This window comes from Gobio gobio, assembly GCF_949357685.1.
Source record: "Gobio gobio genome assembly, chromosome: 10".
Classification (NCBI taxonomy): domain Eukaryota; kingdom Metazoa; phylum Chordata; class Actinopteri; order Cypriniformes; family Gobionidae; genus Gobio; species Gobio gobio.
Genome location: NC_137116.1, coordinates 6,592,914 through 6,608,685, shown reverse-complemented (window position 1 = coordinate 6,608,685; position 15,772 = coordinate 6,592,914). Strand labels below are relative to the sequence as shown.

Here is a 15,772-nt window from a genome sequence, read left to right as displayed (position 1 = left end):
TTGTTTAATTCTGTACTTTCTGTATTTGTGATTCTTGTAGGTGGCGATATGTGATCACAGGCGTTTTGGAGGTCAACATCAAGCCCCGCCTTCACATGTGGTCATGGCAACACATCCGACGCCATCGGCAACATGTGAAAAAGTACAGAGAGATCTATAAGAACAAAATCACCAGTAAGAAACCCACAGAGAGTCTGCTGAAGGAGCTTGAGGTGGGTCTCTGAGCATGCTCAGTAAAGGGATTGTTCACTCATTAGTGAAAAAGCTGCCGTTATTTACCCGCACTCATGTCGTTCCAAACCCATATGCTGTTATTTTTTTCACTAAATGAGAAATATGGCTGTTCGTTCTTTGTTTTGTTTCATTGTTTTGTCAGCCATGGTCACTAGAAGCGGTATTTGAGAAATGGCAAATAAGGCTGTGGTTTAGTTTTTTGTTTTGTATGGTTTTGACAGTCGTGGTCGCCTTTAAAGGGTGAAATGGCAAATATGGGGTCCGGTATGTGCTATATTCAGGGAAATTAGTTAATAGCTATGCTCAACTGTCAAATAAAAATAAAGAAAATAAGAACATAATCACAAGCAACAACACAAATACATACATACACTGTTACACATGAACACACGTCTTTCTCGACTATTTACGTTTTACTTAAAACATAACCTACTATGTTTGCTAGGATGTTGACAGTTTTTGTGTGATTTTGTCCGTTCAAGCGCAAGACGTGAAAGAGAACTCAATATTTGCGTGCTATCTGCGACGCGCCGTGTGCGCGCTTCAGATGAGTGCACACACACACAAACACACACACACACACACTTACAAATCTTCTCTCATCTTGCTCTTGAATGTTTGCAAGGCTTAAATGAGTTTAGGTTAAACACAAATAGCAACGTGTGGTGTTCAGGTCTCACCTGCGCTCGTGCACTATCAAGACCCGGTGATGACGGCGTATATTGCTGAGTGAGTCGCATTCAAGCATACACACTCGCATACAAGAGGAACTGTTTTGTCCACGCTTTTTGATCATCGCTGTTGTTGTAATGTATTGGGAAGCCAGAATGTGGATCCATCGACCGAAACATACATTAACCTAACTCTGTCTGTCTGTTTTACACATTGTTATTTTTTAACAAACCATATTATAGATGCGCCGTCAGATTTGATATGAACCGCGGTGCAAGTGTGTGCCGAACCATTCTTTTTTTTACCGAAAACCCTTACATCCTAGGTCACTATGAACTATTGGCAAATAAGGCTGTGGTTTTGTTTTGTTTTGGGAGCCGTGGTCATTATAAATGGTATTTGTGAAATGGTTTGGTTTTGTTTTGTTGTTTTGTTTTGACATCTGACAGTCGTGGTCACTATGAAAGTAGAACTAGCAAATATGGCGGTTGTTTTGTTTGGTTTTAAATTTTTTGGTTTGCTGTTTTAGAGTTTGACATTTTGTTGGAGTTTGACAGGCATGATCACTAAGAACAGTGAACTGGCAAATATGGCGTTTTTTGTTTGGTTTTTTGTTTTGTTTTGACAGCTGTGTTGACTACGAACAGTGAACTGGCAAATATGACTGTGTTTTTGTCTGGTTTTGGTTTGTTGTTTTGTTTTGACAGCCGTGGTGACAATGAACAGTGAGCTGGCAAATATGGCTGTGTTTTTGTCTGGTTTTGGTTTGTTGTTTTGTTTTGACAGCCGTGGTGACAATGAACGGTGAACTGGCAAATATGGCTGTGTTTTTGTCTGGTTTTGGTTTGTTGTTTTGTTTTGACAGCCGTGGTGACAATGAACAGTGAGCTGGCAAATATGGCTGTGTTTTTGTCTGGTTTTGGTTTGTTATTTTGTTTTGACAACCGTGGTGACAATGAGCGGTGAACTGGCAAATATGGCTGTGTTTTTGTTTGTTTGGTTTTGTTCCATTTCGTTTTGACAGCCGTGGTCACTTTGAACGGTGACCTAGCAGATATGGTTGTATTTTTTGTCTGGTTTTGGTTTGTTGTTATGTTTTGAAAGACGTGTTCACTATGAACGGTGAACTGGCAAATATTGCTGTTTTTGTCCAGGTTTCCCCCCCCCCCCCATTTTATTTTGGTTTGTTTTGACAGCTGTGGTCACTATGAACAATGAACTGGCAAATATGGCTGTGTTTATGTCTGGTTTCGGTTTGTTGGTTTGTTTTGACAGCCGTGTTCACTATGAATGGTGAACTGGCAAATATTGCTGTTTTTGTCCGGGTTTTTTATAATTTTTTTCCATTTTATTTTGGTTTGTTTTGACAGCCGTGTTCACTATGAACGGTGAACTGGCAAATATTGCTGGTTTTGTCCGGGTTTTTTTTTTTCATTTTATTTTGGTTTGTTTTGACAGCTGTGGTCACTATGAACAATTAACTGGCAAATATGGCTGTGTTTTTGTCTGGGTTTGGTTTGTTTTGGTTTTGGTTTGCTGTTTTGTTTCATTTCGTTTTGTTTTGACAGCCGTAGTCACTATGAACTGGCAAATATGGCTGTGTTTTTGTTTTGGTTTGTTTTGACAGCCGTAGTCACTATGAACTGGCAAATATGGCTGTGTTTTTGTTTTGGTTTGTTTTGACAGCCATGGTCACTGAATGGTGAACTGGCAAATATGGCTGTTTTTGTTTGTTTTTGTTTTGACAGCCGTGATGACTGAATGGTGAACTGGCAAAATGGCTGTGTTTTTAGTTTTGTTTGTTTTTGTATGACAGCCGTGATGACTGAATGGTGAACTGGCAAATATGGCTGTGTTTTTGTTTGGTTTCCATTTGTTGTTTCGTTTCATTTTGACAGCCGTTCACTATGAACGGTGAACTGGCTGCTTAAAGCCTGGCGGTTTGTGTTTGGGTTGGATGCTTTTTTTGGGGGACTTTTACAACCATGCTCCACTATAAACTGCATTTGTGAAACGGCAAATAGGCTGCTGTTTAGTGTTATTTTTTTTTTTTGTTTCGACCGCCATGGTCACTAAGAACAGTGAGCAGGGGCCTGTACCATGAAGGTAGTTGAACAAACTCAGGGTTACAGGATTGGTTTTGAGTTGACAAAACCAAACCGATGCAATCAAGCTTTATTGGTACCATGACACAGCTCATCAACTTTCTCTGTCAACTCAGGCTTTGATCCTGAGTTTAGGATTTTAGCTGTGACATCAGTACTGAACAGCCAATCACATGCTGTGGATCAGTGAAACTGACATCTACTTCTCGCGAGAGAAGCAGCGAAATTGATTTATCTCTTCTGCAGAATATTACATGATTGAAAATATTAAGAATTTAAACAAATGTACACAGGAAGAAGAAAAGAGCTGTCTATGAAAGCTGTCAACTTTAAGAAAAATCTTACTTAGTCAGTACAAGTAAAAGTTATGAAGTTAGTTTAGTTGATGTATAGAGAGAATTGAACATTTAAACTTGCATGTAGTCATTTTTATAGCTTTATTTATTGATTTTAAAGCTTATTTGTATGACCTTTTATATAGGCTATTTATATAAATTTTAACTATGTGCCTATTAATGATTGATTAACTAAAATGATACATGTGTAAGTGATTAAGGGTAAAATAATTACTTAAATGATATCTAAGTCATTCAAAATTATTATTATAATAAATAAGCATTGTTAAAAGCCAGACACTTTAGTCTTTTAAAACCATTTGCTATGTAGTGACCTTTAATTTGGAGTAGAAACAGGGGGAGTGACTTCATTGCATCAGAGGTGTGTCACTTTGCTCGCAGCTGATTGGTCTAATTTCAGTTTGAGATCTCTTATCCAGAACATAACCTGCCCTGGAGCAGGTTAGCCGTGGAGCGTAAGTTACTATGGAGATGAACACTGATAAAAGCCAAACCACTTTAATGGTACCTAAAACCCAGGATTGGCACAAACTAAGCTTAAACATATCTGGCTAGCCAGCTAAACCGGCTTCATGGTATAGGCCCCTGGTAAATATGGATGTGTTTTGGTTTGGTTTAGGTTTGTTGTTTTTGTTTTGGAGTTTGACAGTTGTGGTCACTATGAACTGTATTTGTGAAATGCCAAACAATGCTTTGGTTTTGTTTTTTTGTGGTCATAATTAACTGAACTGGCAAGAGTTGCATAAAGACTATAAAAAAAAAATTCTCCTTTTATGTTAAAAAATAATGGCATATTGATTTGGAATGATGCATGTTTTAATTTAAGCTAACTTTAGAAGACACATTCAAAAATTCTTGTATTTGGATATTGTCTTCTGAACAAATAAAGTCTACATTGCTTTAATATGCTCTGTAATACCTAAATACTGCATTAGAACAAAAACACTTTCAAGGTGAGCATAACGCTACTGTTCTGAAAATGATTGAGTCTCTGTTGACTGATGCATGATGCTACTTTACATAAAAAGAAACAATGTAATGTTACTCTTCAGTTCAAGTCACATAACTCAAAGTAACTTTACATAAATCTGGTGTGTTCTGTTCTGAATAGATCATTTCTAACAGTTCATTTTTAAAAACTTTTTATGAAGCTTAAAATGCGGCAAAACCAAATAAGCCTGGTAATATTTCATTTCTGTGATTGCTCTGTTTTGAGCATAACCTTGTTACCTTTGTTCATCCTTAAGGACACGGAAAGAACCCTGGATATATTCAACATCACAATGGCAAGACAGCAAGCTGAGATGGAGGTGACGTGACATCAGTTTCACACTCTCACATTCATATAATATTGTATAGATCATTTGAATCCTGTATATAGTGTGGCCTATGGATCATATAACAGGAGTTGTGTTCCTGTAGCTCAGCTGGTAAAGTGTGAAGCTATCAAATTCAAGGTCTTGGTTTGATTCTCCAGTTTCTAATTGAACCACACCTGTTGACTCTTGCGTATTCTGCCCCTCGTGTTGTAGGCCTCAAAGGCAGGACTCAGGATATACCGCCCTGGGGTGAAGGTGGAGGAAGAACAGTCACAGGGCTGGTTCGGCTGGATGTGGAACTGGTCTGAAGACAGTCAAACACAAACCAAAGATGTCAAAACAGGAGGTTTGACTGCATTCTGTATCTGTTTAGTAAGGCATAACTAGTCCTGCACAGAATCTGTGGTCTATAATTCCACAGAACGCTCATAACGCTCAGAATTCCACATTTATGCAGATCTGTTTCTGATAGATTGGCTGACCTCCTATTTCATATCTCTCAGGTTTTGATGGGCTAATGACCCCAGCAGAGAAAGCCAAACTGTACGCTGCTATTGGATACAGCGAGACAGCCGTCAATCCTAACCTTCCAAAAAAGGTTTGTGACAAACAATCAGTGCATGTATAAATCCAGTTTTCTGTCCACACCAGACATGATGTGACACGACAAAATCAATCAAACATAACAGCCAATCAGAGGAGAGTGTGGGCGGAGTCTCTCTGCAATCATGCTGCACTGTGACTGTGCAATGATTAAATAGTCAAATTCATAAATATTACACCATTTTAATGTTATTAAAAATACATACTGAGTGACTGAAACATAGAATATGCTTGTTTTTTCACAGTTTGATCGTTCTTGGTTCATTTGGCTATAAAGGACACACAAAATTATATTCAAACTCATATTAGATTCTTTAACATAAATAAACCACAAAAAACAGTACATGATATTATCATTCTTATACTTCGTTATTGTTCCAGCTGTGACGTTGCAGAAATAGAAATCGTTTCTATGGGTGTGTTCACACTTGGCATGTTTGGTTGGATTAAAACGAACCCTGGTGCGATTTCTCTGTTAGTGCGGTTAGTTTGAATAAGTGTGAACGCTGCATCTGAACCAAACAAGTGGACCAAGACCAGAAAAGATGAATCTCGCTCGGCTTCCAAACGAACTCTGGTGTGGTTCGACTGAAATATGAATGCAACACAGACCAAAGGCATGTAATCCAATCAAAAACAGGACGTGATATCACAAGATGCGACCAGAATGCTCCAGCGTATCTGTTTTCTCTCGTCATAGTCGTGATGTTGCCCATCACAGTTCGGTACAGGCGTCTCCTTGCAGCAGATGGTTTGTGTGTGTGACGGAGGGATTCCTGCCACTGTTTTGACTCCTTTACACATTTTAAATACCTAAATACCATTAAAAAATGGTAAATGGACTGCATTTTATAGCACTTTCAACAGACCCATGGCCACCAAAGCGCTTTACATTTACATTTACATTTATGCATTTATGCATTTGGCAGACGCTTTTATCCAAAGCGACTTACATTGCGTTCAAGGTACACATTTGACATTTTGTCAGTTCTTGTCAGCTTTACATATTGCCTCACATTCACCCATTCATTCACTCATTGATACACAGACGGCAGTGTCAGCCATGCAAGGCACCATTCAGCTCGTCGGGAGCAGCTGGGGTTAGGTGTCTTACTCATGACCACTTGGTCAGGTGGAACCGGGGATAGAACCACCAACCTTCCGGTTAGTAGACAACCTACATGAACCACTGAGCCACTGCCTCCCATCACCATCATGTGAAGCTACGCACACACAACGAGTGAATTTAGCCCAGCACACAGCATTGCTTTGGCTGTTCAGTTTAAATGCTAGGTGTGTAACGATTCATCTACTACATCGATGTATCGATTTATTTTCCTATGATCTAACGACATCGGCCTGTGCTCGGCAAGTTGGCCTTCCGGATGACATATATCGATCTAACATCGTTTTAAAAGGTAATCAATCGATTGTATCGATAATAGGAAATAAAGCATTTGATTTAAGCACGTCGGACTTTATATGGATGTTTTTTTTCTTAGCACTTTTAATGATAAAGGCGTTAAACGTTACTCGATTCAGTCTGCCTATCTGTGACATCATCGCAACGCACCAGCAGCAGCGCTAAGAAAACAAAACATAGCATGGCGGATGGCAGAGGAGCAGCCAACGAGCGAGAAATTATCAAGCCACCAGGAGAAAGAGCTACCTGTACTTTCAACCCTTGCTAAATGTTACCTGTGCATTCCTGTCACCAGTGTGCCAGCAGAGCGAGTTTTTAGTACTGCTGGCGACATAGTGAACGCACAGAGAAGTGTTCTGCGGTCAGATCATGTTGATCAGTTGATATTTTTGAAAAAAAATAAATATGTAGAGTCATTGAAGAGTAGTTGGTTACATTTTATCTTTTAAATATTGTTTGTTTATTAAACTGAGAGTAGTAGCAGGTTCAGCCAGTTTATTCAACCTGAAGAAATGTTGGTTGCACTTTATTTTTGATATTAATATTGTATTTGTATTATTTTAATGTTGAAAAACAACAGCAAAAGTTGCAGGTAAACCTACTATTTATTAAACCTGAAGAGAAGTTAGTTGCACTTTATTTTTGATATTAATATTGTAATATTTTTATGTTGGATAACAAAAGCAGAAGTAGCAGAGAGCAGAAAAGGTTAACTTCCTGTTAATTCAACCTAAACTGTTGGTTGCACTTTATTCAAATAAAATGCGAATGCATTTTCCATTAATTGTTGTTTAATTGTTTGTTTATATCCATAATTAATTGATACCTGATTCCCTTACAAGAAACAACAGGAATCTAGGAAACTTCACCTGCACTGACCAGTATCCAGATATTTATTTCAGTCACACAATTTTCGGCTAAAAAGTTACTGAATCGATTTCAAGTCACTGAATCGTTTTGGATCGTATCGTTCTAAATGAACCAATATCGTCCTTGAATCGTATCGACAACCTCAAATCGTGATACGAATCGAATCGTTGTTAAAACGAATCGTTACACCCCTATTAAATGCTAATGTGAACGGTAAGCAGACCAGGACAAAAAATATTTTTCAGTCCAGACCAAACGAACCAACAGAACCGAACTACAAATGTGAACACACCCTAAAATAGAATCGTCCCATTAACATTGGAAAGATCCCTTTTTTTCGTGCACCGACCCTGCAATGACCCTGTTGGAACTGCTCCATTTATGATTATTAGGGGCCAAGCACCAAAGGTGCGAAGGCACCTATTGAAACCGTTCCCGTCTTTTTTTCTTCCGCCATGGGAGTCTATGGCAGCCCATAGAACCGTATGGTAAAAAGTTGTGAAATTTGGCACACTAATAGAGGATGGTCTGGTATGTCACCATGGCAATTTTGGTGTCTCTATCTCAATCCCTCTAGCGCCACCACCTGTCCAAATGTGTACTCATGTTTATGCTAATAACTTTTGAACCGTAAGGGCTAGAAACGAAATTCTTTTTTCCTCTAATTTCTGAGCTCGTGCCAATTCGGCTGCACCCTATGACGTCATTTTCCGTCTTGGATATTTCCCCGCCATTTTCAATTAACCGAAAAACCTACTTTTGCGAACTCGTCCTAGACGGTTCATCCGATTTGCACGAAAATTGAACCAGATCATCTTCAGACAATATTGACAAAAAATCTTGCAAATCAAGTTGATTCGTCTAATCGTTTTCGATAAACGCGCGAACAAATTTTACATAACGTTTGCAAAAACACACTTAAGGCAATATCTCCGCAACGCTTTATTGTGTTCAAACCAAACTTGGTACATGTCATCATAAGCATGACTTGAGGCTACATGCAGCGTTTCGGCGCTGTGCCACCTACTGGTCTGGAGATACGAAAAATGGCTATTTTAGCTTTTCTTTGCTGAACCGTTTGTCCAAATATCATAAAAGGGGCCTCGTTAGATTCGGGACGTCATGCCGAGTCGAAGGATATCCAATTTTACCATATCGGCCATTTTGGCTGTCGCCCATCTTGAATTATGTGCTAAAATGCTGTATTTTATCAGCGCATGAACGGATTGTTGCAAAACTCGGTATGAGTCATCACCACGATACCCCAAAGTAGCCTGACAAGTTTCGAAACAGCGCCGCCTAGTGGAGATTTTTAAAAAAAAAGGCTCAGAACTTTGGGTGTGGTTGACTTATTTTCACGAGACTCATCTCATTAGACTCCTGAATCGTTGCCGAGTCCAACAATACCACACTTGCCAGGTTTCGCCGTATGGTTTGTGCACCGTTGTAATTTAGCGCTTAAAACTTTTTTGCCGATATCTTCGAAACCGCTAGTCCGATCGAGACGAAACCAGCGTCAGAAGTTCGGAAACATAGGTCGTTAGGCATGGTCGCGAGCCCAAATGTCAAAATATTGATAGTAAGGGGTAGTAAAATCCAATCAAAGTCAGGTGTCAGGCTGAAACCCTATTGTAACTGTTCATTTTCCCATGATGCATCATTCTCCAGCTAAAACTGATCGGGCAGACCAAACCGTAAGTCGTAGAGACTTGAAACTTGCAGGGCTGGTAGTACTCACAACGACTACTGACGTCACCGAAGCACGCCCCGATCGGCCTGACGGGGGTGCTACAGCGATCAAAAGTACGAAACGGCGATCAAAAGTACGAAACGGCTCATAACTCCTCAACCGTAAGGCGTAGCCTCGAGTGCCTTATATCGCTGGAATCCTTGGCTCAAGGCGGACAAAATGCATGCCTCGGATTTGCTCGTCAGAGTGGGAAAAATTTCGGCTATTTGGGATTTTTTGCAAAACCTACTTTTGTGAACTAGTCCTAGGATATTGGCCCGACCGGAACCAAACCAGCGCAGCGAGATTCTCTGGAGTCGGATTGTCAAAGGTTATAAAAAAAAAGTGGAAATTTGGGTTCACGGTCCCTAAGGGCCGCCAAAACGTTGGAAGGGGGAGGAGCCACTTTTACTAAATTGGCTATAACTCGTGAACGGAACGAGGTATTTTCACCAAACTCAGCACGCATATGTAAGAGCTCGTTCTGTGGCCGCATGAAAAAGGACGTGGAGATTGGCCACTTGGTGGCGCTATAACGGTTAAAAAGGGGTCACAATGATGTATTTCTATGGAAAATCCCATTAAATGCCTGAAAGCGGCCCTCTTCCTGCCTGATTTGCATACAGCTTCACGAAATCACGCGTGCGCATGCGTCACGTGACCCTAAAGAGGCTTGCAGACTTTTATGGCCGCCGTGGCGCTTTAACTGTTATAAAGGTGAAAAAAATGCTCTACATTATCCTATGCGAAATGACATTTAAATGACTAAAAATTGCCTGCTCTGCGCAGAACTTCACCAAATCGGCTGAGCATGTGCGTCGCATTATTGTAAAGACGCGTGCAAACTTTGACGGAGATCGGCCCATCAGTAGAGGCATACCAGTTTAAAAGGTAAAAAAAAAAAAAACCACTTTTCCATGATAAATGAGCTGAAAATGCAAAAATTGACCTTTGACCTCTCCGATGCACGTCACCAGGCTTGATAAAGTTTTTGCAACCAGCAGCTCAAAAATCAAGTGCTCAGACCCTATAGTCTTTTTTTTATAGGCCTTTTTATGCCCTTTTTATTAGGGGCCAAGCACCAAAGGTGCGAAGGCACCTATTGAAACCGTTCCCGTCTTTTTTTCTTCCGCCATGGGAGTCTATGGCAGCCCATAGAACCGTATGGTAAAAAGTTGTGAAATTTGGCACACTAATAGAGGATGGTCTGGTATGTCACCATGGCAATTTTGGTGTCTCTATCTCAATCCCTCTAGCGCCACCACCTGTCCAAATGTGTACTCATGTTTATGCTAATAACTTTTGAACCGTAAGGGCTAGAAACGAAATTCTTTTTTCCTCTAATTTCTGAGCTCGTGCCAATTCGGCTGCACCCTATGACGTCATTTTCCGTCTTGGATATTTCCCCGCCATTTTCAATTAACCGAAAAACCTACTTTTGCGAACTCGTCCTAGACGGTTCATCCGATTTGCACGAAAATTGAACCAGATCATCTTCAGACAATATTGACAAAAAATCTTGCAAATCAAGTTGATTCGTCTAATCGTTTTCGATAAACGCGCGAACAAATTTTACATAACGTTTGCAAAAACACACTTAAGGCAATATCTCCGCAACGCTTTATTGTGTTCAAACCAAACTTGGTACATGTCATCATAAGCATGACTTGAGGCTACATGCAGCGTTTCGGCGCTGTGCCACCTACTGGTCTGGAGATACGAAAAATGGCTATTTTAGCTTTTCTTTGCTGAACCGTTTGTCCAAATATCATAAAAGGGGCCTCGTTAGATTCGGGACGTCATGCCGAGTCGAAGGATATCCAATTTTACCATATCGGCCATTTTGGCTGTCGCCCATCTTGAATTATGTGCTAAAATGCTGTATTTTATCAGCGCATGAACGGATTGTTGCAAAACTCGGTATGGGTCATCACCACGATACCCCAAAGTAGCCTGACAAGTTTCGAAACAGCGCCGCCTAGTGGAGATTTTTAAAAAAAAAGGCTCAGAACTTTGGGTGTGGTTGACTTATTTTCACGAGACTCATCTCATTAGACTCCTGAATCGTTGCCGAGTCCAACAATACCACACTTGCCAGGTTTCGCCGTATGGTTTGTGCACCGTTGTAATTTAGCGCTTAAAACTTTTTTGCCGATATCTTCGAAACCGCTAGTCCGATCGAGACGAAACCAGCGTCAGAAGTTCGGAAACATAGGTCGTTAGGCATGGTCGCGAGCCCAAATGTCAAAATATTGATAGTAAGGGGTAGTAAAATCCAATCAAAGTCAGGTGTCAGGCTGAAACCCTATTGTAACTGTTCATTTTCCCATGATGCATCATTCTCCAGCTAAAACTGATCGGGCAGACCAAACCGTAAGTCGTAGAGACTTGAAACTTGCAGGGCTGGTAGTACTCACAACGACTACTGACGTCACCGAAGCACGCCCCGATCGGCCTGACGGGGGTGCTACAGCGATCAAAAGTACGAAACGGCGATCAAAAGTACGAAACGGCTCATAACTCCTCAACCGTAAGGCGTAGCCTCGAGTGCCTTATATCGCTGGAATCCTTGGCTCAAGGCGGACAAAATGCATGCCTCGGATTTGCTCGTCAGAGTGGGAAAAATTTCGGCTATTTGGGATTTTTTGCAAAACCTACTTTTGTGAACTAGTCCTAGGATATTGGCCCGACCGGAACCAAACCAGCGCAGCGAGATTCTCTGGAGTCGGATTGTCAAAGGTTATAAAAAAAAAGTGGAAATTTGGGTTCACGGTCCCTAAGGGCCGCCAAAACGTTGGAAGGGGGAGGAGCCACTTTTACTAAATTGGCTATAACTCGTGAACGGAACGAGGTATTTTCACCAAACTCAGCACGCATATGTAAGAGCTCGTTCTGTGGCCGCATGAAAAAGGACGTGGAGATTGGCCACTTGGTGGCGCTATAACGGTTAAAAAGGGGTCACAATGATGTATTTCTATGGAAAATCCCATTAAATGCCTGAAAGCGGCCCTCTTCCTGCCTGATTTGCATACAGCTTCACGAAATCACGCGTGCGCATGCGTCACGTGACCCTAAAGAGGCTTGCAGACTTTTATGGCCGCCGTGGCGCTTTAACTGTTATAAAGGTGAAAAAAATGCTCTACATTATCCTATGCGAAATGACATTTAAATGACTAAAAATTGCCTGCTCTGCGCAGAACTTCACCAAATCGGCTGAGCATGTGCGTCGCATTATTGTAAAGACGCGTGCAAACTTTGACGGAGATCGGCCCATCAGTAGAGGCATACCAGTTTAAAAGGTAAAAAAAAAAAAAAACACTTTTCCATGATAAATGAGCTGAAAATGCAAAAATTGACCTTTGACCTCTCCGATGCACGTCACCAGGCTTGATAAAGTTTTTGCAACCAGCAGCTCAAAAATCAAGTGCTCAGACCCTATAGTCTTTTTTTTATAGGCCTTTTTAGACCCTTTTTATGCCCTTTTTATTAGGGGCCAAGCACCAAAGGTGCGAAGGCACCTATTGAAACCGTTCCCGTCTTTTTTTCTTCCGCCATGGGAGTCTATGGCAGCCCATAGAACCGTATGGTAAAAAGTTGTGAAATTTGGCACACTAATAGAGGATGGTCTGGTATGTCACCATGGCAATTTTGGTGTCTCTATCTCAATCCCTCTAGCGCCACCACCTGTCCAAATGTGTACTCATGTTTATGCTAATAACTTTTGAACCGTAAGGGCTAGAAACGAAATTCTTTTTTCCTCTAATTTCTGAGCTCGTGCCAATTCGGCTGCACCCTATGACGTCATTTTCCGTCTTGGATATTTCCCCGCCATTTTCAATTAACCGAAAAACCTACTTTTGCGAACTCGTCCTAGACGGTTCATCCGATTTGCACGAAAATTGAACCAGATCATCTTCAGACAATATTGACAAAAAATCTTGCAAATCAAGTTGATTCGTCTAATCGTTTTCGATAAACGCGCGAACAAATTTTACATAACGTTTGCAAAAACACACTTAAGGCAATATCTCCGCAACGCTTTATTGTGTTCAAACCAAACTTGGTACATGTCATCATAAGCATGACTTGAGGCTACATGCAGCGTTTCGGCGCTGTGCCACCTACTGGTCTGGAGATACGAAAAATGGCTATTTTAGCTTTTCTTTGCTGAACCGTTTGTCCAAATATCATAAAAGGGGCCTCGTTAGATTCGGGACGTCATGCCGAGTCGAAGGATATCCAATTTTACCATATCGGCCATTTTGGCTGTCGCCCATCTTGAATTATGTGCTAAAATGCTGTATTTTATCAGCGCATGAACGGATTGTTGCAAAACTCGGTATGGGTCATCACCACGATACCCCAAAGTAGCCTGACAAGTTTCGAAACAGCGCCGCCTAGTGGAGATTTTTAAAAAAAAAGGCTCAGAACTTTGGGTGTGGTTGACTTATTTTCACGAGACTCATCTCATTAGACTCCTGAATCGTTGCCGAGTCCAACAATACCACACTTGCCAGGTTTCGCCGTATGGTTTGTGCACCGTTGTAATTTAGCGCTTAAAACTTTTTTGCCGATATCTTCGAAACCGCTAGTCCGATCGAGACGAAACCAGCGTCAGAAGTTCGGAAACATAGGTCGTTAGGCATGGTCGCGAGCCCAAATGTCAAAATATTGATAGTAAGGGGTAGTAAAATCCAATCAAAGTCAGGTGTCAGGCTGAAACCCTATTGTAACTGTTCATTTTCCCATGATGCATCATTCTCCAGCTAAAACTGATCGGGCAGACCAAACCGTAAGTCGTAGAGACTTGAAACTTGCAGGGCTGGTAGTACTCACAACGACTACTGACGTCACCGAAGCACGCCCCGATCGGCCTGACGGGGGTGCTACAGCGATCAAAAGTACGAAACGGCGATCAAAAGTACGAAACGGCTCATAACTCCTCAACCGTAAGGCGTAGCCTCGAGTGCCTTATATCGCTGGAATCCTTGGCTCAAGGCGGACAAAATGCATGCCTCGGATTTGCTCGTCAGAGTGGGAAAAATTTCGGCTATTTGGGATTTTTTGCAAAACCTACTTTTGTGAACTAGTCCTAGGATATTGGCCCGACCGGAACCAAACCAGCGCAGCGAGATTCTCTGGAGTCGGATTGTCAAAGGTTATAAAAAAAAAGTGGAAATTTGGGTTCACGGTCCCTAAGGGCCGCCAAAACGTTGGAAGGGGGAGGAGCCACTTTTACTAAATTGGCTATAACTCGTGAACGGAACGAGGTATTTTCACCAAACTCAGCACGCATATGTAAGAGCTCGTTCTGTGGCCGCATGAAAAAGGACGTGGAGATTGGCCACTTGGTGGCGCTATAACGGTTAAAAAGGGGTCACAATGATGTATTTCTATGGAAAATCCCATTAAATGCCTGAAAGCGGCCCTCTTCCTGCCTGATTTGCATACAGCTTCACGAAATCACGCGTGCGCATGCGTCACGTGACCCTAAAGAGGCTTGCAGACTTTTATGGCCGCCGTGGCGCTTTAACTGTTATAAAGGTGAAAAAAATGCTCTACATTATCCTATGCGAAATGACATTTAAATGACTAAAAATTGCCTGCTCTGCGCAGAACTTCACCAAATCGGCTGAGCATGTGCGTCGCATTATTGTAAAGACGCGTGCAAACTTTGACGGAGATCGGCCCATCAGTAGAGGCATACCAGTTTAAAAGGTAAAAAAAAAAAAAAACACTTTTCCATGATAAATGAGCTGAAAATGCAAAAATTGACCTTTGACCTCTCCGATGCACGTCACCAGGCTTGATAAAGTTTTTGCAACCAGCAGCTCAAAAATCAAGTGCTCAGACCCTATAGTCTTTTTTTTATAGGCCTTTTTAGACCCTTTTTATGCCCTTTTTATTAGGGGCCAAGCACCAAAGGTGCGAAGGCACCTATTGAAACCGTTCCCGTCTTTTTTTCTTCCGCCATGGGAGTCTATGGCAGCCCATAGAACCGTATGGTAAAAAGTTGTGAAATTTGGCACACTAATAGAGGATGGTCTGGTATGTCACCATGGCAATTTTGGTGTCTCTATCTCAATCCCTCTAGCGCCACCACCTGTCCAAATGTGTACTCATGTTTATGCTAATAACTTTTGAACCGTAAGGGCTAGAAACGAAATTCTTTTTTCCTCTAATTTCTGAGCTCGTGCCAATTCGGCTGCACCCTATGACGTCATTTTCCGTCTTGGATATTTCCCCGCCATTTTCAATTAACCGAAAAACCTACTTTTGCGAACTCGTCCTAGACGGTTCATCCGATTTGCACGAAAATTGAACCAGATCATCTTCAGACAATATTGACAAAAAATCTTGCAAATCAAGTTGATTCGTCTAATCGTTTTCGATAAACGCGCGAACAAATTTTACATAACGTTTGCAAAAACACACTTAAGGCAATATCTCCGCAACGCTTT

The 15,772-nt window shown here is 41.3% G+C and overlaps 1 protein-coding gene across 2 annotated transcripts in view; it reads left to right on the top strand.

Moving 5' to 3' along the window:
* vps13a (vacuolar protein sorting 13 homolog A) overlaps window positions 1-15,772 on the top strand; it is a 115,832-nt gene that overhangs the window by 9,364 nt on the left and 90,696 nt on the right. For both annotated transcript variants that reach the window (XM_079827174.1, XM_079827173.1), the window contains exons 13-16: window positions 41-212; window positions 4,615-4,677; window positions 4,900-5,032; window positions 5,190-5,284. In XM_079827174.1, the coding sequence (XP_079683300.1) occupies window positions 41-212; window positions 4,615-4,677; window positions 4,900-5,032; window positions 5,190-5,284 (463 nt within the window). The remainder of the gene's footprint in view (window positions 1-40; window positions 213-4,614; window positions 4,678-4,899; window positions 5,033-5,189; window positions 5,285-15,772) is intronic.